General features: G+C 40.1%; 1 protein-coding gene across 1 annotated transcript; it reads right to left on the reverse strand.

Moving 5' to 3' along the window:
* Positions 1-3,384: 3,384 nt before the first annotated feature.
* On the reverse strand, positions 3,385-25,427 carry mindy2 (MINDY lysine 48 deubiquitinase 2). Its single transcript, XM_034111896.2, has 9 exons — positions 24,260-25,427; positions 23,542-23,599; positions 20,340-20,404; positions 11,353-11,511; positions 10,479-10,581; positions 8,983-9,125; positions 7,333-7,506; positions 5,335-5,508; positions 3,385-4,438 (listed from the first exon to the last, which is right to left on the reverse strand). The coding sequence occupies exons 1-9, from the start codon at positions 25,166-25,168 to the stop codon at positions 4,241-4,243; spliced, it is 1,983 nt and encodes a 660-aa protein (XP_033967787.1). The 5' UTR covers positions 25,169-25,427; the 3' UTR covers positions 3,385-4,240.
* Positions 25,428-26,449: the final 1,022 nt, after the last annotated feature.

Consider the following 26,449-nt stretch of genomic DNA (forward strand, 5'->3'; position numbering starts at 1 on the left):
GTTCACACAGTTATGTTCCAGTTTTAAAGACAAACCGGCTTCAGCTTCCTTCTGCACAGTGATACAGTATGAAGGTGTAGTTTGGTAGAAAGAAAATAATTCCTACATGAAAGTGCTCACAAGGCCTGTGGATTATCTTGAGTAGCCGGGTTGTGATTTCAGATTTGTATTTAACCCTTTTAAAACCACATGATTTCATTACATTATAAATATGCCAGACACTTTAAAGCCAATATTCCCAACACTCATCAACTCCCACCAAAACAATCTAGATTGAAAAAACAGTGCAAGTAAGAGGCCTTTTCTGTTTGATTTGGAGTCATCTTGCCCTTTAAATACATTAGTCATCAGGTTCATCTGATCCTCAAAGTGATTAGGTTGACTTGTCATCAATAGGGTCATTTAAAGTGATTGTTATTATCATTACAAATGACAACACAACTTATGATCTTAGTCTTTTATTATCCTGGTGGTACTTCTAATCGGGTTGAATGTCCCTCGTCTATAAGGCATTTTGTTTTATCACCATATACATTATGTGACTGATGTGAAAGGCTACATACATTATTTGGTCATTTATGTAAATAGATGAACATTGAAATCAACACAAATGAGTAACCTCCCATATTCACAAACACCTTCCTTCTGCTTGTATGTTTCATGTGAAATATAAACAGTGGGCCATACAGTGGAAATTATATTTTTTGGGATAGTTAATAAAACGTTACTCTTTCTAGTATTTAAGTCCACACTAAATGCACCACAAAGTACAATCAGGGAGTTTGATATTGCATTAAAGAAATGCTCCCTTTAGATTGTTCAACACTGCATGTGTCTCTAACAAGAATGAACATGTCCCTCTTTTTGCTACATAGATGACAATTAAGCTTTAGAAATCAGCCTTTTCCCCTTTTTTGTTTGTCAAGGTGTGAGCATATTTGAGTAAGTTGTGTAGTTAAAAGATGGACTCTGGCCTGGAAAAATAACTACCTGAATTAGGGGTGCACCTACACCATTTTTTGCTGATTGAGTCGAGTACCTGGGTTGTCTACATATTTTCTTCTGTATTTTGTAGAAAAACTGCCTCTGTTGGACCATTCAAATGAAACCCATCGGTCTTGTGTTGTAATTCACATGTCCCTCGTCGTCTTTGAGCTCTGTGCTGGTACTCAGGCCTTGTACTGGTATAGGTGTACCTCTAACCTGAATATATCAAACTGCAGCAAGTTCCTTTAAAGTGGTACTAGTTGTTTTGACCAATGTACTTTCATTTCAAGCCAAAATAATGTAATTTTTTTACAAATTAATATTATTCAGCTGGTTTAAGAAACCGACCATGTTGAGTTAATCCTTTTGGCCATGATTCCGTTTTCTTTAAGTACCCAAAGGACAATAGCACTCTTGCACAATTTATGTTCTATATAAAATGAGGTATGTTTCTCTTTTGTTAGTGCATATTAATGTAACAGTGCAAAACCAATTACAACGACTATTTGTTCAATGACCACCTTGTCAAAACACACATTTTACAGTATTTACCCCACCATCACTTTTACAAGGCATACAATAAAAACCACTTGGAGACATTGAACACACAATATCCTTCTGATCAAACCGTCTTAGGGACTAGGGTGAAATAAACACATTACAACAAAATATCAAATTATGATAGTAATGATGAGGGGTAGCAAGCTAATGCACAGTAGTAAATCTAAAATAATTAAAATGGGTGGCATGTGTCACTTCGCACTCTTTTCACTCATACAAACACCGGCCAAAATAAAACTTCCCATATTATTTTAAACGACACTAAGTGAAGTTATTAAATATTCACCCAAGAATGTTTAATCAGCATGTTCACTTGATGTGCCGAGTTATAAATGAGGTGAAATTCTGAAAAGACGGACAAAAAAAGAAGCAATGTTGCCAAACACTTCCTCGCTGCCTTCTTGCATTCACCTTATGTGTAATTATTTTAAGCTCAATGAAAAAAATAAACAGCTAAGGTGTCAATGTCAAATATATATAATCAACAATGTTTCTTTACCCTGTCCAAGGTTTTTGTTTCTTTCAGGTAGTCAAAAAGTACACGAGCGGAGCAGCTTTATTCGTTTCTTTAGTGTAAAAGTCAACGAGGGTCTTAAATAATATAGTGTCCTTCATATTTAAAATAGTTGTGCGTTTACATACGCAGAAATTAAGGTTGTGATTTAGGAAGTGATTATAGGCCGAGGAACTGTGCCAATACATAAAAGACACTGGAGGATATGTCCCTACACAAAAGGCCTGAGAGTATTGTTGATGTGAAAAAATGCATGGATTGTCTTGTTCTGGAAATCTACCTGTTTCCTTTTGTCCTATAAAATGTGTTGAAATGTTGTAAGGCGTTTAATTATTTACAAAATGCGGCCTTAGGGCCAAACAAATATGGAGCTCAATCTCCAGCCGTCACATGGAGCCCACCAGAAAGGGTTTCCCACACAGTAGGTAGCCTGCTGCCTCCATGTAATTATCCTGGCCGTGAACTCGTTCTCACAGAACACAACAATGGAGACCGCTTTACAAGCACTGCAAAAACTGTCTCCCTCAGTCTGTAACAGAAGGCTAGAGTCAAGGCATCCACTTGGAATGTATAGATAGAAAAGTCTCTCAGGAGGCAGTCCCATGGTACAATAATGGCACAAACCACCTGCTAGATCCATTATAAGAATGCATTAGGTAAATATGTACATCACGTGTTTGCGCGCTGCAGTGAAATGCACACAAGTAAAAAGTCCATACCACAGAATTCAGAGTATATTGTATGCCCCCAGGAAAACTTAGTTTGTAAAAGAAACCTAATGTTCAACAATTAACTGAGTAATATATCCGTCTCTGAAATTGACATTTGAGAATCTTTACCCAGAATGGGGCTAAAAAAATACATTGAATGTACACTGGTGGACAACGGTAAAGGAAACGTCCATTTGAGAAAACAGCAGCATGACACAAGTCAGGTTCCCTACTTTGTAACTGGAGTTTGAACTTGTGTTGTAAATCTCTGTGTCACATATTTTGGATTCAGGTTACAGGAAAATAACCTGTTGAGAAATATTAAATGAACTTCCCTTGTCAAGAAGATTACATGCAAATAACTATGTTTTGCAGTATTTCTTTTTAAGCGTGACTGCAGTGGAACTTCTAAACACAGGGGATTATGATAGTGCCTACACACACACACACACACACACACACACACACACACACGCACGCACGCACGCACGCACGCACGCACGCACGCACAAGAAAGTTGGGTCTCTCACAGAAACAACTTAAACCAGAAACGTTCTTTTCAGTTTGACTGCCTCAACATACATTTGGTAAAATAAAATCACAACATAAAAGGAAAGACAAATCCTTTACTGAACTTTTACGGCGTAAAAAGATTTGTCTAATTCCAAACCTAAACTTCAGCGTCAGCGATGTTCAGTAAATGTGTTTACCACAAGTCAACTGTACATACAATACACACAAAACAAACACACTCACATTCAGACAGAGCAGAATAAAACACTGCCATACTCTGGAAAGGCTAATCTGAACAGGGCCAACTGTGATGAGTTTTGTTGCGTAGCTACAGAGTCTGGCAGCTATCTGGCATTAATGAACCCTTTGGTACATAGTGTTACGGAGGGGACACAAATAGTGTTAGACCAAATTCCTACAGGCAATATTATGAGCAAATCCCTCTCAGCTTCCAGAAAAATAAAAAGTATCTTACACAGATACATAAATAAAAAGTGTAAATATTGATACGTACAAAAAAGCTTATAAGCTACAGCAATGACACATGAGTGAAATGATTGAACTTTTTGGGAAAAGTAAAATGGAGAGAAGGTGACATTTTGTCTCTTCAGATTATGTCTTTTGCTATAAAATATACCACCCCGAATAAACTTGACCCCACATCACAAATATAGTGCACTGTGCTACTTGTAACAAAGTTTGGCAGACTGTATGAAAGATAAGGGGTAGTTGTCGTTGTAGTGTCCCTTCCTCTGGTGTCCAGGTTCCACTGAGGATAGCAGGCACCAGTGGTGTGGGAACAGCAAATCCTCTGTTAGTCTCTACGCATCTCTCCTCATAACGTCTCCTTCCCTTGTTTGTCCAAGTGTCCAGTACATGGAGAGACAAATGCAGTCCCCCTTTCTCACATAAGCAAATGCACCTAAAACTCACACTCATACAGACACACTGTATGTTACAAAATCATACATTTGTCTTTATCCTTGGATTCTTTCTTGGCTTTGCGCTCCACATTAGAGGTCTGTTTTCCCGGGCTGGGTGTGGTTCCTGCTGCAGCTGCCGTCCCAGTGCCAGCTGCTGCTCCTCCTCCAGGTCCTCCTCCTGCTCCTCCTCTGTCCACCTCCTCTCCCTCGGCCGGCTCTGGCTGGTCCTGCTGCGAAAACAGGATTGAAGGGCAGAAGGGTATAAATATAAAGGTATGAGTATGTTTCATGCAAAGCTACTTATAGTGTTCTGAACTGGAATTAAGTGATAAGGCAAATATTAAGATCTTGGTTAGAAAATATGAAGAATTGTACAGGCTTTGAAAAAAAAAAGAATACTTTGAGATATGTTTATGCAGAAATCTAGAAAAACAATCAATCTTTCTTTAAGTTCACATGAAGTTGGGAAACATTTCCCAACTTCATGTTTAAATAGCATACATTTTAAGATATAATATTACCTTTTAAGGTGTTAAAATATATATATTTGTTTTAATTTAATTTTGTATATGTCAATGACATGCATCTATGTGAAAAATAAGTATGAAGAAAAGTAGGAATTAAGTGAAGGAAAGGGGAAGTAAGGGATTCAGTTTTATGTTTTTTTTATATTCTGATGTTTATTTGTTGTTTCATATTATATTTAGGTAAGAAATATGCATATTTGTTAGAAAAAAGTATAATATAATTTATTATTGTTGTTACCAAAAATCAAGAGGTACTTAAAGGAGTGCCATATTGGTTATAATATTGTCGTTTATAGAAATAATTGAATCATTATGGTATATCTTACATATCTGTAAGGAGGTGTAATAACTGATATAAGGGCAGTCTGAGGGGCGATGCCTGTGTCTGGACCTCACAGTGAAAGGAGGCTGCGTTACAAGATAAAATAATACCATTATCTCTTTTGAAATTGAATTCCTCTTTTATAGCTCAAACTCTCTGATTTAGACATCCATCTGTTTCCAAAAGCCCTCTGAGCTACATTAAATGCTCCACATTTGTAGAAAGTCCTCCTCCTCCTCCTCCTCCTCCTCCTCCTCCTCCTCCTCCTCTCCCCCACCTGTGCCTCTGCCGCCGCCTGCTCCTGCTCCTGGTAGTACTGGGAGGCGCGCCGGTCCTCCTCTTCCTGGAGCTTTTTTGCCAGCTCAAGGTCACTGATGCCCTCGGGCAGCTGGTCCCACTGCACATCCTGGCACTGCTGCTCCTGCTGCAGCGACAGCGCCATCAGATAGTCCTGACACACACACACATACACACACACACAAGCACACACAGAGTAAGACTTGATAATTTACGAGCAAAAGTGTCAATGTGATGCCTAAACTGTGCTGTGATTATGCAGCAGCTGTAATTCCTCAGCCTATAATACCAACAGACCAATCCACGACACTATTACTTTCCTAATAATAGAGTCATTAGTGTTAGTCCATTCATTTTAATTTGCTGTACCATCTTTATTCTACTCTTTGTATTAATTGGTTTAAAATGTCCTTTATCCTGCTTCTATCCATGGTATTAAACTTAGTATCTTATATTATTTCTAGGGCTGTCAAGTTAACGCGTTAATAACGCGTTAACGCAATTTTTTTTTAACGCCACTAATTATTTTAACGCGATTAACGCATGTGTATTTTTTTTCCTCGGCCGCCCCGTAGTTTCAGAGCGCATCGAGTTTAAAATACCATCTACAAGCTGATGCTGACAGCCCCGCTCCTGCTGTCCGCTTGTGGCAGACCACACTTCCACGCTCACCGGCAGGCACCGACTGGCCATCGGGAGGACCGGGAGGGTGTGTGTTTGTGTGGCGCGAGTGAGCAAGAGAGAGACCGTACGTGCATTGTTGTTGTTAGCATCGGGTGCTAGCTAGCTGCGCTAACGGATATAAGGAGCTGTTTAAATGAAAACAGAGGAGCGCTCTATCCACACAACTGCACCGAGCACTTGACTTTATGCAGGAAGTCAGACAGCGGGACATTGTAGGAGAAGTCAGCACACTCATGATTGCAGCAACATGATCGCAGCGTCCAGGCAGCTCCCGTTCGAGCATATGCCTTGAGTTGCACATAGCTCCAACGATCACACACACGCGCACGCACACACCATTTGTATTGTATGAGAGAGGTTCCAGGTTGAATTGAGGCGAATATTTGTAATGTTCAGAGGTTGTTGTGTTTAATATTCATGAGAATATTTGTCATTGTTCAAATGATAATAAACATTAGCATAAAGCATATTTGTCCACTCATATGTTGATAAGAGTATTAAAAACTTGAAAAATATTCCTCTAAGGTACATTTAGAACAGATAAAAAATGTGCGATTAATTTGCGATTAATCGCGATTAACTATGGACAATCATGCGATTAATCGCGATTAAATATTTTAATCGACTGACAGCCCTAATTATTTCATGTACTCTGTCCCTGACAAAGACCCAATTTTCCCCCTGAGATCATTACACCTTTTCTCCAACCTAATGGAATTGATTATGAGTGCAGAACATTGCCTTCACCAACGCCATCTCGGAGAAAAGGAGTGGGCATGAGTAAGCAACGCAAATAAAAAGTAATAGCCCCCATGCTCGTGGAGGTCTGTGTGTGTGGGAGCGAAGGCAGACAATTTATCAGCGTTTTGAGCGCTGTGGCCGACCAATGAGCAGACAGCTGTGAAAGCAGCCGGGAGACATAAACCCAATGCATTATGGTCCGATTTGGTGACTATGTGCTACAGCAAATCATGGATCAGAACAGAGGTAGGCGCGTGCGGGAGCCATACACATCTATTATTAAGGAACCTCCCTGTTTTAATTTCAGCCTGGGATGGTGCACAGTAGATCTTTTTGTACATGGCTTCCTAAAATCTTTGTTATGTGTTTCTTTATTTTTGGCTCTCCTTTCCTTCAGTGTTATTTATAAATGTTTGTAGAGCAGTACAGTGACCTTACTGGTCTTGTATTCTGTCTCATGGCATAAAAAACCACGTTGTGATTATACATCAATCCTGGTTTTGGAGTGGATCATTTCTGGTTCGTCTAGTCTTGCCTGCATCAGTGCTCAGACCTGGTCTATCTGATCCTGCTGGCCTCGGTACACAGTCTCTGGGTTCGACGGAGGGCGCAACCGGAACTCAGAGTCACAGAAGTTTCCGTCTCCGTCGACGTTGTGCAGACTCTCCCAGACGACTTTCTCCTCCGTCAGGAAGCCTTGGTCTGTGACTAGGAGGTACAGCTGGCCCTGGGAAACAAGCAGGCGTGCATTACATACAAACATCCAATCAGTATCACAGCGCACGCAAACATACAAGACTGCATGGTTACTCCTGTTCCAGGGACATTGACAGGACATTTTCTGCGATGATCTAGCTAGCATGATGCACAAGGGTCGCTCCACACTAATATGTTTCTCCCTATTGAAGTCTTATTTAAAAGACAGCGCGGACTATGGTTGGACATTATCAATGAAATCATCTCTAACATGCCAATAGATTATGAGAAATGTGTCATAGAATATTGCAAACATACCTGCAGATGAACGGCACTTTACTTTATTGTGAATCTGCTACCCCAAATATTAATTTAAACATAACAATGCAGCATTGCATCACACATTTGAAACTATTGCGCATACCTTAAACCTTTGCAGGAAAAATCAGCTAGCAAGAACATGAACTTAACAAAAAGGACTAAACTAAACACTATTAGACTGCCTATAGGAAAAAGGAGATTTTTTTTAACCCTCATTTCCATCTGTGTCCTATGACAAATGTTTTCAAGGTTTTCGACTGAAAGAAGCATAGGAACCCTGCGAAAGCACAAACAATCTTTATGTGGTTGTTTATCATAAATGATTGTAACTGTGTGTACATGTAAAAGTGCAGCTCAGTGATTGCAAAAGAACTCGGGCTGCTGAGTGATACACACAGCTATGCTTACTTTGGCTACAATGGAGTACAGCAACAGGAAAGGTCTGTCCGAGCGGCAGTGATATAGTAATCCAGCTGTGGGCAGGCGCCTAAAGGGTCGTAGTGATTGGTGTAATATTGTACACGTGTAATACATAAATACCAAGCTTTCATCAGTTTTTAGAACATGTTATAGCAGGACTTGTGTGAAGAGTACAGAAAAATATCAAGGAGCTTTAGGCAAATGGAAAGACAAACAGAGAGAATAGAGTGCTTCCAACGGTAGAGGGCAAGACTTGATAGTAAGTTATTTATCTTAATCTACTGTAAATTACTAGTTACATTTATTACAATTCAGTTAAATATTACCAAAAGGCTCCCCTATAAAAATCAACCATTCATCAAATAATATAAGAAAGCACCAGAATGATTTCTTACTGAATAGCCTGCAGAACAATATTTCATTAAAGCAAGTTCATTATGTTGAGTTTACAGACAAAATAAAGGACATTCCATTTAAGATTTTAAAGGTAGTTTTGCTGATATCTAAATGAAGATGAACAGTTATCAGAAAGAAATCTTTACCTTTAAGAGGATTCTGTCAGAATACCCATTTGAGTAATGCAGAGAAAACACAGTAAATGTCCGGTTAAAGTAAAGGGCCTCAAGCTGCTTGTCACTGAATGGGGGGGACAGTTAATAAAACAACCTCTTTTAAATTTGCCGCAATTTCTAAAGTAAGCTCCAAACTGGAGTCTCAATCTGAGTATACCTACACTTAAGGTGAAGGTATAATTTACAGTGTTCACCTTGTATTTGATCATGGTGCTGAAGTGGTTATTCCTGAAGAAGACACAGAGCTCTCCCTCCTGTACGGTGGATGTGAGCTCACATAAGCCGTGGTACGTAAGCTGAGTGGCTGTGCTGCTCAGAAACTGCTCTGCCACGATGCCTGGGGCGAGAGGAGGGGAAGAGGAACCAAAGAGGAGACAAAGAAGGAGAGATTGAAATTGTGATTGATGAGCAAATGCAGAAACATGGACTTAAGATCAGTGTCAGTTGAATACTTTATCTTATCTTGCTTTTAATCCGTATATTTCACAGAATATACAGACAGATTTAACAATTCACTTAAAAATGAGTGATATAATGTCAATGTTGATTTCATTTGGATGAGCTTCCCCTGTTAAAAATATACTTATGAAGTAACATAGCTTTTTTTATGTTGCATTATTAGACCACAGACCAGTGGATGAGTCAATTGCGTTACATTGCAGCGATTCTTACTCATTCATGGGTCACTATTTGGAAACCCCTCTGTAATGTGTGTTGCAGCTATTTGAACACAGACTTTGTGCTGCTGGAAATGGTCACGGTTGCTATAGTGAACTCAATATAGGCTGAGAGGCCTGCCTACTACTTGTCCTTGCAAGCTGAAGTGTATTATATAGTAACATTATAGTGTGCATGAGTTAGTCTCGTGAGCATACCACTAGATAAAGGAGATTTGGGTTATTCTCCACAAGTTAAGGGGTATTTTTTCGATACTGATGTAGTTTTTCTGTTGTAAAACACGTTATCCATTTACTTAAATGAATCACTGCTATGCTCTTCTTTTACATTGTTTGGTCAATGTGAAGGTTTCACCCAAGAATTCAAGGCAACAATGGGTTAGCAATGGATATTAAAATGATACTTTTGTAGTAAAGTAAAGTAAAATTCCTCTATTCAAGTAGTGATGAGCAGCATAGATGTCACTTAAAATAAGCCCTAATTGTACATTCCTAAGCTACAAATCCAGAAATATTATTGAAAGGAGTAAAGTGCCAGGTCCGTATCACCCTCGGCTCAAAGCTTTCATGTGTTGACTTTGCAGCAGACCAGCTCACTCAGGAAGCTCAGTGTTGAATGAGCAAATATTTTCAGTGGAGACATTACCAACAGCTGGTAAGAAAAGTGTGAGCTGTGGAAGTATGTCCTGGTTTGCTTTTGGCTTGCCCTGGACAGTAAACACATATCATTTAATGAAGTTACACTGCTGTTCATGTTTTTTTCAGTAACAAGTTCTTCTTGTGATGCTCGATATGGACGACACACAGATAGTATAATTAAAAGAAGATTTTTTAAAATAAAAAATGTATTTTTTTTTTTAAAGTTTCACTTTTAAAATGTCCCCAAAATGCATGATTTAGTTTTGTTTTCTCCACCACCAAGTGGCCAGGGAGGGAGAGGAGCTGAGGGTGACAGGAAGGAGTCAGGCAGGTCAGACAGCAGAGAGAGAGAGGAGAGAGAGGAGAGCACTCACCTTCCCCTGCCAGCTCACTGTTGTCTGACTGTTTGCAGGATATTATCTTCTCTACCAGCTGGTTGTAGCTGCAGTTTCCCACTGCCTTGACAATGTCCTGCATCTGCAAACAAAAACAGCAAAAACTGTCGGAAAGAACACTCACCAAGCTTTGAAGCTGATTTAATGAAAGCCACAGCCGATTTATACAAAATGTAGAACAGAGAGAAACTTTGTAGTGAAATGAGGTTCATACTGAAACTAGTATCACTTTGTAAACTTGATCCCTCTTCATGTTTACCATCTTTATCTAGGGTTGTGTGAACGATATCATTGAAGCGGTCTGCTTCCAAGAGAACTCGGAACGCATAAAGGACATACCACAGAAGCTTGACTCAGTTTATATGGCATTAATATTCATTCAAACGCTAAAATCTTTAAATGTGGGAAATGTCAAGGCACTGTGTGGTCCCACTCTTCTACAGCATGGTATTCATACCATATGGTGCATGACCTCAGGTTTTCATCCTGCTTTCGATCTTTATTTATAAGCCACTCTACAGAAGATTAATAAGGCACATTGGGGTTCACTCAAGTTCAGTCAGGTAAGTTCATGTATCACTAATAAATCAGGATGAGCAAAGATTTCTGAGCGTTTCCTGTCAGCGTGTATTACTTCATTACCCTCTAGGTTTGTTCGTCATAAATTAGGGTTAGTATAAAACAGACAATAACCAGTGTGAGCACGACCTGAGAAAAACGTCAAGAACTAGCCGGTAGAATATTTTAATACTTGGAATGAATTCTAAGGACACGTGTTGAGGATAGAGAGGCAAGCAATAAAACAAGATTGTTTCTGGGAGGTAAAGAGAGGCAGCAGTGAAGTCCATCTCACCTGGGGGTCAACCAGCCAGCCGTGGTAGAGAGGGATGTCGAGCAGATCAAACACAATGCATTCTGGGGTGTACTCGAAGACCTGCACCCCTGCGAACTTCACGTTCACATCCAGACCCGTCTGCAGCTTGTGCAACACCGCCATGGCATCACTCATGTTCTAGGGAATAAGGAGATCAGATGCTATGTTAGGAAATGTGTGATAACAATGCAGCAAAGTGCATACATACTGTATACAATGTACAAACAAATATCTTTAATAAAACGTTTGTATTTTATATTTTTGTATTAAACAAGCTGTGCCTTGTCCAGCTGTTGCATGTGCCTTTGTGTGTCTCATTATTCCTGTTTGTCTAGATTGATTTTTCTACACTTACGAGAAGTCATTAGCTGACATTTATTCCTGGACACTACAAAAAAAACACATTTTTTTTTTTCCTGTGACTCAGTTGAGAGTTTTCATATTTACAGCACTTATTCATTTTCGCTCTGCTTACTGTCAATCATCCCACGACCACAGGAGGAAATGGAAGTCACTGCCAGGAAATCATTTGATAATATATTTCTGAGTGAGCAGTCCGGCTCATTGTTGAGAGACATTTGATATTTCCCTTTGGTAATATTACCAAGGGGTGGACAAAATATCAGGAACACTCGACAATATAATCTGATTCAGCCAGCTCTACCATTTGGTTGACATATTATGCACAAAACAACCTCTAGATGTCACTGTGGTTCGAACAGAATGCCCTTCAGCTAGCTTCCACTGAGAAAGTTGGCATGCTAAAAATCACTGCTGAGGAAATCACTCTTTTTGGTCAACTTTTGTAAGGTAACCATATCATTTGACAGATTTTAGTGTCAGAGTACTGACTGAACATAATTAGATAACTTGATGTACAAAACAAGTTTTAACAAGGGTGTAATTTTTTTTTGAGAAACACTGCGCTAGTGGATTGTCAAAGGGGGAGCCTCGTTGCGGGGAAATTATACAGATGGCTAGTCCGCCCCTGAAAACTGTTTATGCACACGTTATTATTAATTATTCATTTTTGAAATTGATAAAAAAAAAATGGAAACCCCCCCCCCCCACTTTGGGAACCCCTGCTGTATACGATGATTGTTGAAAATGCACTTTTACCATAAAAGGCCAGCTCGACTAGTTAATCTGACCACACTGACTGTGTGGTCAGTCAAAAAAATTAATTGTTTGTGGTTATTTGTGGCCCATTTGATAAAAAAATGCAAACAAATAATTTTTCCATAGCTTTTTTCTTGGTCTGGTGGTTAAAGGGTTAAAGACGGAACAGAAAATGAGAAGAGAAGAAGAAAAAGCACGATATGCATCTCAATGTTAAAATGAATATATTATGAATAAACATAAATGTGGGATTTTTATTTATTTTGCGTAAATAGCTTTAGTATCAAAGTATGTTTAAAATCCTTTAGTGATAATTTCCTCACTTTTATAACTTTCTTATCTTATAGCTTTCGTCTATATAGATGACGTAAGGTCAAATTACGTCTGAAAATGCCAAAGATGCATTCTGTTAACACTGATTGCATTACTTTGTTTGTATGTCCACAAAAATCAATGCCCACTGTTTAATATTTCTCAAGGCTCAAACAGTGCATCACAGAATGATTCAACATTATAACAAGCCACCACAGAGATCATCCAACAGCTTTGATCTCACTGACACCTCTTGTGTTGGCCATAATTAGTTTCAGTTTAACTTTATTAATCATAGTAGGTTAATACAGGGTCAACAGTACAATGACATGTATTAGAGGAGAGAATGGGTCAGCTCAGCAATTTCAAGCACTTGTCATAATATAAGATAAAAAAGAAAGCTTCACAATAACCTTAGAAAACCTTTTCAACAACTTTATATGGCTTCGACATCGTTGTGTGTTTTTGTCCAGATGATGGGAGATGACTCACTGTAGCAAAAGGCATGCATTGACGTCACTTTTTCACATGATACCAGCCCCCTTCATAATGAACAGACTCAGCCCTGATACTAGGAGGAAAACAATAATTCTTTTAAAAAACAAAGGCCGTCAAAGTCTGAAAAGCCCCATGCAGTGTGCGAGACAGTGGGCGGTCTGTGGACACTGAAATGTACACAGAAATCAAGCTGATGTATATAAAGTATGCAGCGTCACAGGGAAGTAACGTTACACAAAACTAAGCCTCAAGGCCTTGAGATGCCAGCGGCATTTACTGTAGAGCTGCTCTGGGTATATTTCAGCAAAAACTTTGCTATCTTAAAGCAGCAGTCTGGTCAAAATGGTAAAAGCTTGTCGGTTTCACACAGACCCTGAGAAAGTATCGCTTCACCTTGCCTGACTTCTGTTTTGCCTTCAGCAGTGAGTATGAACTCAAAATCAGTTCAGCCAATTCCACAACAGCTTTTTACCACCTTTTAATACCAGCGTTTTATACATGTTTTACAATTAAGAGGACATAATTGCAGATGCTTGTTGTTGCAATTGTGACTTCCCTAAAATATAATCCAATTATCAGATATATCCTACTTCAGGTTTGTCTTTTTTAAAGCAGCTTTTAAAGTCCTCAAGAAAACAATGGCTTCACTAATTGCAGGGTGTTTAATAGTTTTATAAAACAAATCTCAGTTTGTGTCCGTTTTAATTGGATTTCACCTGGTGTGGCCCAAACAGAGCTGAGAAATATACCCTTTTTGATTCTCACACTGATTAGAAAAAATCAGAGCTGTGTTTTGTGAGATGGAAGAATCATAACTAGTGTTTGACTTTTAAATTATATTTTTTGTTATCACTAGTATTAGAGAAAAAGGTTTTGAAAGCTTCCAAAAATATACAAATGTAGAGAGAAATTATTATAATTCACTGACTGAACGATTGAAGAGAACCGTTTCCAATATGACCACCATCCAATCGCTTACTGCAAAAGATGCACCCTAGAGACTTTATATACACATAACATCATATGTATGCCATATATATATCTATAGATATATGACTCACGTGTATGCATCCACACACCTGAGAACCAAACGGAGCTCAGGGCAATGTTTCCCAGCTGGCTCCAAACCTCTGCTGCCATTACAGTCTGGGATCAAGTTAAGCCTTGCAGCTGAGACCTTCAACTCTGTTGTGTTTGTGTTGTGAGTGATTTCCTCTCATTCTTCCAACCATAAATGACTAGTGACAGCAGAGATACAAGTCAAATGAGCCAAAAGCCAAGCCAATTAGTTTACAGATACCACAACAATAAACCCTAGATAACAAACAGAAGCTTCAACCACCTAACAGAATGGCTAGATCAGAATCAGAAATCAGAAACAGGTTTATTGCCAGGTAGGTTCGCACATACTAGGAATTTGTCACGGTGCATACATAAAATATAAAAAACAAGAAATCTAATATAAAACAAAAAATATTTTATACCGTAATAGAATACAGTTAAATAGCAATACAAATTAAATAAAGCAGTCATTTACATGGAAATAGAATGCTATGAATGAATTTAAGAATATACACTATGAAATGTGAAATAAGAATATAAGGAGTATGAACATTGTGTGCATTAATGTAATGCATATAGTCTATGATGTGGCTGAGTCAAGTGTCAGTGGGGGGGCCGGGCCTTGTTTAAGAGGTCGGTAGCGGAGGGGAAGAAACTGTTCAGGTTGCGAGAGGTTTTGGTCCCGATGGAGCGCAGCCTCCTGCCAGAGGGGAGGGGGGTGTCCAGGGTGGGAGGGGTCGGCCACTATCTTCCCGCCTCAGGGTCCTGGAGGCATGCAGGTCGTGGAGGGATGGCAGATTGCAGCCGATCACCTTCTCTGCAGAGCGGATGACCCGCTGCGGCCTGCCCTTTTCCTTGGCTGTGGCTGCAGCGTACCAGATGGTGATGGAGGAGGTGAGGATGGACTCGATAATGGAAGTGTAGAAGTTCACCATCATCGTTTTTGGCAGGTTGAATTTCTTCAGCTGCCTCAGGAAGAACATCCTCTGCTGTGCTTTTTTGATGAGGGAGCAGATGTTCTGCTCCCATTTGAGGTCCTGGGCGATGATGGTGCCCAGGAAGCGGAAAGACTCCACAGCGGTTACTGGGGAGTCACACAGAGTGATGGGGGTGGGTGGGGCTCAACGACCACTGTATTCTAGTGTAAAGATGTTATACTGTTTAACCATGTTTTTATTATTTAGTCATTTTGTCTGCCATTTTATTTTTGTTTTATAAATTCTTTGTACTTTTGTTTTGAAAAGTCTGAAAGTTTTTTTTATAGTTTTAAAATAAATATTATTATGTCTAAAATAATAATTCTAATCAAAATGTACATAAATCCTTTCAAAACAAGTTATAAAAGTGTTTATTTAAAAACACTTTAAATGGTCTAAATTAAAACAGTGAAACACAGTTGAATGCACTCCACATCCTTTTGTTTATTTGACACGTGACAATGTTAAAATATTCTGAACAGCATAATATTTGTTTCACTACAACATCGAAGAACTCTTTTTTATTATTTTAAATGTGAATATTTATTTTACATGATGTATTGCAATCATGTTAAGGTTTTTCTAGTATGAAGTCTCAAATCCCAAAAAGCAAACGGATTCAAAGGCTGCTGAATAAATACTTTATAACCTGTTTCATGTCCACTGAAGAGTATAATTGCTGTCTAATCATAAAATAAAAAGATTTTTTTAAAGTAATAGTTATAGTGAGGGTGAGCTACTGCAGCTTTGGTGCGGAGAGCTGAGGTGAAAAGCCTTCAGCGGGCCATCTGATGATCTCAGTGTGTGGATTAGGGCGTTTATGAGCGGCAGTGATGGCAGGATTAGCAGGGCTGTGTAATGGACCACAGCTCTTCACTTTAGGGCAGAGGGATCCAACAGCAGATGAGCGCTTGGCGATGATTATCAAAGCATCACTGGCATTCATCTGTGCGTGTGGATGCAGTTCCACAGTAACGTTAGCGATGGCCTTTCTACATAGTTACTTTCCCTCTTCTGCTTAGGTTTGAATGAAATAAATGTACCTAAAAACCTAAAATATACCTAAAAACTAAATCCAAACAGATGGTATTAACTGGTAGTTGACAGAATATGACATTACAGTACCAAGATAAAGGAGTTTGTTCCTACAAAGCTTTCCTTTCTTTAGTCATAATGGATGTTTGGCCGTTAAGAAACATGCCGCCAAGAAAGAAGTTTATAACCAAGCCTGACACTGTTGTGCCATTGTTAAACTAACTCATTTTTAGGGGATGTTAAACACAACATATCCATTAACCTCATATAAATCCCTGCAGGACAAAAGTAAATTATATCATAACACCACAACCCATCAGTGGGAGCTGTAAATAATAAAAATGTTTTACTAGGCTGTAATGTCCCATAATGTGGGTCATACTTTTATGAAGCCTGGCACATATCCGCAGCTGTCACTGCTCTACTTTTCTGTTGGATGCATCATCAAGCTAATAGAATGTTTCTAGCATTTGTCAGGCCCCATTCACACATAAAGAGGACAGAACACTTCTCACCATAAATTGATTATAGGATTCATAAAACAATACATGTTCGTGCACTGGAGCTTGTAATGGATTGCATTAAATTGTAAACGTGTACCCATCAAACTGATAACCATGTGTAAAGCGTACTTTCTGATTATATAATTAGATAGATCCTGCTTGAATTAAATATGTATCCAACATCACAACCTGTATAACTGACAGCCCAGTCTGTCCCTTTTCTCCCATCCACCTATGAGCTTTTATGGTTCTTGCTTTGTCTCTGAGATCACCATCAGTATTTGCTCATCAGGTTTCATATCACCTAATGTCAATTTGAGGTAGATTCCTAGTCAGAGGACCCATCATTCGATTGCCAAGGAGCTTACCAAACAGATTTGTTGGAAAAAAGTGCATCGTTCATCATCAAAGCGGCTAGGGTTAAGGACATACGCAACAATGCTTTTTAACTCCCATGTTTGCATTTCTTCTGCTTTACTCAGAACTAAAAGAAAAAGGTTTAAGAAACATTAAGGTCACTCCACAGAAACTGCCCTCCTTGCTGTCACTGAGGAACTGCACACTGCTAAAGCAGCCTCCCTCTCCTCTGTCATCATCCTTTTGGACCTGTCTGCTGCATTCGACACGGTGAACCATCAGATCCTCCTTCGCACTCTCCAAGAACTTGGAGTTTCAGGCTCTGCACTTTCCCTCCTCACCTCATACCTCAAAGACCGCACCTACAGGGTTACTTGGAGAGGGTCCGAGTCCGACCCTTGTCAATTAACTACAGGGGTCCCTCAGGGCTCTGTTCTTGGTCCCCTCCTCTTCTCCTTGTACACAAACTCGCTCGGATCTGTCATTAGCCCGCATGGTTTTTCATACCACTGCTACGCTGACGACACCCAATTAGTTCTGTCCTTTCCCCGCTCAGAGACCCAGGTCGTCGCACGCATCTCTGCTTGTCTAGCTGACATCTCTCAGTGGATGTCTGATCATCACCTCAAGCTCAACCTTGACAAGACTGAACTGCTTTTCCTTCCGGGAAAAGATTGTCCCACTCTTGACCTAACAATCAACATTGGCACCTCTGTCGTTTCCCCGACTCAGACTGCAAGGAATCTGGGTGTGACCCTAGATAACAACCTGTCCTTCACTGCAAACATCGCTGCTACAACCCGCTGCTGCAGATACACGCTTTACAACATCAGGAGGATACGTCCCCAGCTGACCCAGAAAGCGACGCAGGTTCTGGTCCAGGCTCTCGTCATCTCACGCCTAGACTACTGCAACTCCCTCCTGGCTGGTCTACCTGCATGTGCCATCCGACCTCTGCAGCTCATCCAGAATGCAGCTGCTCGTCTGGTCTTCAACCTTCCTAAATTCTCCCACACCACGCCGCTCCTCCGCTCCCTTCACTGGCTTCCGATAACTGCTAGAATCCACTTCAAGACAATGGTACTTGCGTACCATGCTGCGAATGGATCTGGCCCTTCCTACATCCAGGACATGGTTAAACCGTACACCCCAGCACGTGCACTCCGCTCTGCATCAACCAAACGGCTCGCTGCACCCTCGCTGCAAAGGGGACCCAAGTTCCCATCAGCAAAAACACGTGGGTTTGCTATCCTGGCTCCAAAATGGTGGAATGAGCTACCCATTGACATCAGGACAGCAGATAGCTTACACACCTTCCGGCGCAGACTGAAAACTCATCTCTTTCGACTCCACTTCGAGCGATAGAACTATTAACAAAGCACTTATATACTATTAAAGGGCAGGCTTATCGAAAGCCAGTTGAGTAGCACTTGAAATGTTTTTGCTCTATGAAGCCTGATGTACTTATATGATTCTGTTTTCTTCAAGTTTGTATTTTGTTGGCCGAACGCACTTATTGTAAGTCGCTTTGGATAAAAGCGTCAGCTAAATGCAATGTAATGTAATTAAGGAACAAGGACCAGAACTTTGAATGACACTACATTTAAAAAAAGGCTTCTCAAACATGATATAATGATGCCTTCAACAGTCATATGGGTGAATTGCCTTGTGAAAGAGGATCACTCTCACTCCCACTGCTCCTTCGAGTAAATATTTAACAATAGCTAAAAGAGCCACCGTGCAAATGCTACTTTAATCCTCATACTCTCCTGTGGCAGATGATGTTTTTAAGTGGAATTTATAAATAGAACTACTTCTGTTATGAACTCCTACTGCTCTTTTCAAAGACGGGGTGGCTTGAGTTGTATTTTCTAACAATCCAATAAGCAATGAAAGCTCTCCAAGATATAAAGAGGAGTACACCTTTTGTTAAGACATGCACATAAACACATTTCAGACTTTCTCTCTTAGATCTCAAAGAGCCTCCCACTTTGGTCTCCACACATGAAGCACACGGACATGAGGACAGCCTCGCAAAAGAGCTCTCAGGCCAGTGACTAGAATTAGACTGCCATAATAACTATGCAACACAAACTCATACCACTCCCTTACTTTAACTGTGCATGCTGAGGCCACCACTGATTTATTGAAGAGGTTGTATTTCTGTTCAACTTAAATTTAGAAAGAGTGTTGCAGGGAGCTTCTATGAGGAGACTGCACATTATTTTTGCTCCTCTTTGAATGAGGGGCAAGTGTGGCTTCAAATTATTCACAGATGTGCTGGTGCTCTGCCACGCAAGAGGAGGAGAGGCCGGGCCTCCCACACTGCACTCGGCAGGCAGTGGAGACGGGAGGAAGCTGGGTAGTTGGAGCTCCACACACACACACACACACACACACACACACACACACACACACACACACACACACACACACACACACACACACACACACACACACACACACACACACACACACACACACACACACACACACACACACACACACACACACACACACACACACACACACACACACACACACACACACACACACACACACACACACACACACACACACACACACACACACACACACACACACACACACACACACACACACACACACACACACAGCCATGTGAAACAACATAATCTGACACTCCTGACCCCCTTCTGAGAAATATATTATGTAACGTATAGAGTAATGGAAAAAAGCTAAGCTTCAGTTTCATGTGGTTTGTCATCATCTCGATGCTTATTTCCATATTATGAAACACAGCTGATCTTCTTACCTTAATGCAAATGTACAAAACCAGCTTTAGTGTAAGCATGCACATCAGAGCAAAGTGTGCACCTCACTTTGTGTACTGTGGTGAAAATACATCAAGCGGAGGTATATTTTGAGTGTGTCGATGAGAAGTGAGAGCTCTTGTTGAACTCGCAAACACTGGCTTCAGCACAGAGGAAGAGAGAGTGTGTTCGTCCCCAAAGCCCTGTTCTCCTTAGGTACCACGAACAGTCAGCAGATTACTGATGCACACACATAAGCAGAAACACATGTCTGTTTAATAATAATTCATCAGTGATTAAGCAGGCCTTACCTGCTCATAGTTTAGCCGCTGAGCCTCTGATATCTCTTTAGGCTTGGTTTCCAGAATGTAGTCTCCTGCAGAGGGAACGAGATGATGACAGAGCGAAACAACCATGACTGATTATCGCAATAGCTTTTTATCTTAAGCATTTGTATAGAAGAAGACAGATGGTTTCAGATGTTTCAAAAAGCCATTGGGAGCGTTTAGCACTGGCCAGCTGTTGTACCAAGTGGAGGCTGTACGGAACATGCAGCATCAGTAGAGTCTCTTTCTACTGTGGCGTCACCTGCGATCTCTGTAGCTCTCAGCGCTACAATCTAAATGTTTCATATGAACACAGAACACCAAATCTAGACTTTACTCTACATCAGGCATACAGTATGTGCTTCTTTTCAGGGCAGACCATTACACAGCTGAGCAGGACAACTCAAGCCACATGTTTATTTTGTTGTAGTTTGCCTCTCTCTTAAACAGTCTGAGCTTATTAAGGCAGAACATGAATCCGAATGTTCTCAAAATCCGGAAATTGTGAAATGTTATGAAAAAAAATTTATGAATGTATTTGATGTGGATAAATTGTTATGCTATAATATATATAATATGAAATCAGACGATTGCTAACAAACATCAGGTAGGATTTTCTGTGAAATGGGAAGATGGTTGGGAAGGGGGAGGGACGGGGTGGCATGGGAAAGGGATTCCCTATATTTTTTCTTTGTCTTTCCTTTTTCTTTTTGTATTATTGTCTATATAATTTGTATCTGTGTATATAAATCCCTCTGTGAGGGCAACAAAAAAGGTCACAAAAAAAAATCGGGACATGGTCTAGTCAAATATCCAAACTTTCTGAGGCACAATATCTGTTAAAGGTAAAGTATTTGTCAACAAATTCTGAATAAAGTATAATTGTGCTGTAGTGATATTCAAGCATACCAATTATATTGCATATGATATTTGTTTTAAATAGATCCTAGAAAAAAAGTATTTTTAATAGAAACTAGGATAATGATTTAAAAATGATCATTCCCTGCACCATCATATCCGTAAAAAAAACAGTGATTACATTTTCTTTTGAAATCTTTCGGACTTATTGCTTGTACATTTTTTTTTTTGTTCCTTGTGTTATTAGAAACCTTTTCTGTAAATCACATTGATATAATGGCTAAGGAAGCCATGCAATTATATGTTTGTTATTGCTGCAAAAGCTTAAATGCAGTCCTTACTTTTAAAACTCATGCGTAAGTGTTTTTCAAAACGCTTCACAGAGACTCGTGTATTTATTGGGAACTGGCAACAGAGCCACGCTGCACTGTCAACACATACTTGAACTGAGTATTACTCAGAGGAATGCCATGGACCTCTTGTCATCAACAGCTACACTGAGTGAAAACAGCTACACATGGAGAAAAAACACTTGTTGTTTTGCACAAGCAAATAGAATGAATGGCGTGGATTAAGTGGGAAAAACAGCCTGTATTTGTATTGGAATTTGTGAGTGTCCTAGAAAGGCACGATGATTTCTTCATGTGAATGCAAACGGATACACCAACCAGGTTCATAGACTATGTCAAACGTGTGAACTATCAAGGCTTTTGGAATGAACAACAGACTAATTGCTAGTTGCAGTTTTAAAAAACGTTACATTACAACTCAGTTATAAGTTGGTAATAGTGGGCTAATACTGTATTTTGATCGTAAAGAGGCAAAGGCAAAAATACCAGTTTGTATTTATTTGAAATTCAATAATTTTTTCCAGCAGGGGGCCAGCTAGCAGAGTGGATTTACTCCAGCATGTGGACGGCAGGGAAAGCCCCTCGCTGCTCTGTATTCCCTTGAACTGTGGACTCACTGAACTCTGATTCTCCACTAATATCTGTGTCTGTCTGCCCCAATGTGTCTGGATCACTGGCCATGCTACGTTGCATACTGTTGACGAGGACCACCACCCGCTTTAAACTACACATCACTTACTATCAATCCTTGTGTCTGTGTGTTTTGACAATTGCTGCTGAGGTTAGAAGTATCTAGCAGCCCCTGGACATGATAAGATATTCATGTTGTGTGCTGTTATTGAATGCAAGCACAAGGTGTCCACTGTCCACCCAAATACAGCACAAATAAGCACTTTTGGAGATTACACATAGTGCTTTTTTAGTGCACTGTTGAATTCCTTCATTACTTAACTGCAATTTAATAGAGATGAGAGCACTGTTTGGACACGAACAAGTTAAAAATCCATATCAGGGGTACACTTAAGTGTCACTTTATTATGTTTTGGACTATTGTATCGATTCTCAAAAACATGGTTTAGATTTATAAACAATAGTTTACATGCTCATATTGCACAAAGAGTAAAATGATGCTAAAGGGACAGCATGTAGATCCAACTGTTCTGATTGCATAAAAATGTACATTTTTTACGCAGATTGTATGCATATGGCGATGTGTTCTTTAAACTATAACAGTTTTCTTACAATTATATTTGTAAAAAGCAATGTAGAAGAATTGCAATATATTGAACTGAAACCCTGTATCCTAATTCATGCCAATACAAAGTCCAAGTAAGGGGAACATCTACTATAAAATAGTTCACATACAGTTCTGTGATGTGGATTACTTTAGTCTACTCATGGCAGTGGATACTGGAGAGGAGAAGCTAGTGAAGCCCAGCTCTACCTCTAGAGAACCCCTGCAGTAATAAGACTCTCTCGACTTTGATATTCTAAAGTTATGAAGGGCAGGAGACAGCCAGAGAGAAGAGATAGCTCCTGTTTCCTTTGCAACAGCAGAAGATGTAATCAAGGGGATTCCCCTGTTCTGCTCTCTTCCTCTGTTGACTGGAATATATATATATATATATATATATATGTCTCTGACCTAAAGTATGCATCCGCCAGAATTTGAGAGGACATGAAACCTAAGAATGTCTACTAGTCTGTTCGAACTCACTGCCAGCAGCTTTATTGGCTGGCATGTGCACTCATGGGCAATGCTATGTAAAAGCAGATCAACATGTTAGTATTGGAGAGAACTACTTTCTAAATGTTACCTTCTGCAAATTACAAAACAGGTTATATTACACACAGTTTGTTATTGTAAATGTGAAGCCAGATGAAAAAAGCAGAAGAGAGCCATATTCACTGAGGTTGCCCTTTCATCAGTGATGTGGCGTCAACCTGCTCATGTTTAATACGTTTTAATAGACACTCACCAAGATACTCCATCAGTTGCTCAACAGTAATAATTTCCATCATAGGTGGCATCTTAACCTGCAACAGAGAGACATGGAAACCCACTGTTTAGGGCAGTTTGACCAGGTATTCTATCAATTACAGATGAATCGATTATTGTTTGGTCTGTAAAATGTCAGAAAATAGTGAACAATCTATATCCAATATTGTCAAACTACAATGTGATGTTTTGAAATGTCTTGTTTTGTTTTGATTCCAAATATGTTCAGTTGTATTGGATATAAAACAAAGAAAAGCATCCCTCTTTGTATGCATAGTTATACAAATGTATAAATGCTGAAAATAGCTGACAATAGTTGATTGACTAATCATTAGTCATTTAACTGTTGCAGTTGTATCATTGTTCATTAATTCTGAACCCATGCATCAAGCAAAGCACTGCAACACAAGTGAACTAAAAAACAATACAAAACAATTTAGTATGTTTGACCCATGTGTTACAGTTTGTAAAACACCTCATATCATTGATATAAAATACTAAATGAAATAATCTTCCCAACAGAAAGTGCTGAGGGGTAGAGGAGGCACCAGGACTTAGTGTTAGGTGAAGTGTTAAATGAGTCTAAATGTACTATAGTTATGATTATATAGAACAGCTGCTGACAGAGCTTTAAAAATATATCAATTTGAATTAAGAGAGAGTCATAGTCTCTATGTATCTATGATCATCTTCTTTACCTTCCATGCAAGCAGAAGGACATTCATGATTGCCAGTAATGGACAAGGGCCGTTCTCGTTCTGGGTGATGATCGGCGTGTTCTCCTCCCTCCACTTGATCCACTTGATGTGGTATAGAGACTGTCCGGCGGCGGCCCGTTCCTTCGCACAGGCTGTCTTTGTCCCATCGGCCTCGTACTCGCCCTGCAGCGCCAGGGCCAGTCCTCGGTCCTCCAGCCCCTCGCTGTTCAGATCGGAGCTGGGGCAGGAGTTGAGGTTAGAGAAAGACTCCAGGGAATCAATGCTTCGGGACTCTCCACCGAGGCTGGGATCGGGGTCACTCCCACTCGGCAATCCCTCCGATAAGGTGTGATCACCGGACAGCCCCGATCTGACGTGCGCCGTTTTTGCGTTGTCCGTGCAAAGATGAGTCGGTTTGGCAAGTTTTGTCGGTTCACTTTCTGCACAAGTCAACACTTCAGCATGCACATCTGCGCCCTCCATAGCGGAAGGTGAGGACGGGCCGTCAGAGGTGTTGTTTACTAACTTTGAGGCACCACCCTCGTTATCTCTTGCAGCCAGCACCGAGTAATGCCCCATCCCGTTACTGATCTGATCCCCGGACCCCGACTCGCTCCTCTTCTTCTTCTTCTTCTTATCCTCCTGCACGGGGAGGACTTGGATCACTTCTAGCACGTCCGACTTCCCAGCACTAGAGATGACATTCACTGCGCCGGGAGCACTCACATTTGTGATGCTGTTATTACAACTAACGTTGACCAAACTACTGAGAGCAGCCTCACTATTCTTGCATTGATCAGCTGTTCCTTTTACTCCATCGACAGCCTTAACATCGCCCATCTCTCCTGCAATCGTGGCACACAGCGTGCTCCCGTCAGTGTCTCGATGCTGGCTTGCATTTTTCTCCATTTCGATTTACAGACTGTCGACCGATTTTAGCTAAATTGCAGCAGCAGCTTCAGTCCCAAAGACGCCATGACAACTCTGCGAGTGACGTCATCAGAGTGAATTGCTTTCAGGCCGAGCAAAGGGGGTGATACGTTTGAGTGGGCCCGTATTCTTCAGTTTGTCCCTCGCGTAAAACAGGTGTGAGCCATCCCAGATATTAATTTATACTGACTTTATAACATTCCCCCCTTTTTTTAAATGCCTTAAAACCCCAAATGACACTTGTCTTGAAGCGCATTGAAGATTAGGAATATTGAATTTGTATTATATTATATTATTTGTATTATCATCGTTAAAAATACTACACAATTAATTGTATAAAAACGTTTATTGTTTTGTTTTTATGTGTTATTTCTATTTATAATGGTTTTTTGTTCTATGTTTAATTGACTCTTTGGTTGTTGTCATAAGCAAAGTAGAATATCAATAAAGTTATTAGTCATTCAAAATAATAAGTTGTATTTGTACGACCAAAATATAGAATATAAAATATTTGTACTTTGTACGTATCTTTTTTGTTTGTATGGTGTATGGCTGGCTTTATCTGTAAACCGTTCAAAAGTACCACTTTTACGAGGACTCCTGAACAGAAACGCCGTGGCCGTTGCCATCTTGCGTAAGAGGAGCTCGCGCCGCGCGCGTTTGTTAGACCATACAAATCTCGCGTTGTCATATCACAGTACTACTGGCAGGACAAACGAGACTTGGAAAATATGTGGCAGCATGGATGGAGAACTCTTATTTGTATTCATCCTCCGCAGTCATTGCAGTATGTGAGACACACATCATGGTTCGAACACCTTAAAACAAATGTGTTTTTATTTCTTTGGGTGCAAAAAACCCAACCTTTATTAAGGTTAGGTTGTGGACGCTTTGTGTATCTTACTAAACATTCAACCACCATGCTTTAAAAATACTTGTAGGCCTACTATGAAATTATATAAATTATATAAACACTATTTGTGGCAGGAAAAGCCATGCTTTTGTAGGCAATACATAGTATTTGACAGATCTGCAGTATTTGACGGATACATGCAGTAAGTGTTCGCTAGATGGCAGCAGTTAACCGACCGAACAGAATAGCTCGTCACAGCCACAGAGCTTTACAGGCAGATATACTATCAGAGTCAGACTGCATTAACATCTAGTGTCCCCTAACCATGATAACCCATAGCCCAAAGTATTTGATTGGTATAGCTGTTGGTTGGGACAATAGGTATACCGTAGGCGTAGACAGTGACA

Source organism: Pseudochaenichthys georgianus, chromosome 3 (genome assembly GCF_902827115.2).
Source record: "Pseudochaenichthys georgianus chromosome 3, fPseGeo1.2, whole genome shotgun sequence".
NCBI lineage: Eukaryota > Metazoa > Chordata > Actinopteri > Perciformes > Channichthyidae > Pseudochaenichthys > Pseudochaenichthys georgianus.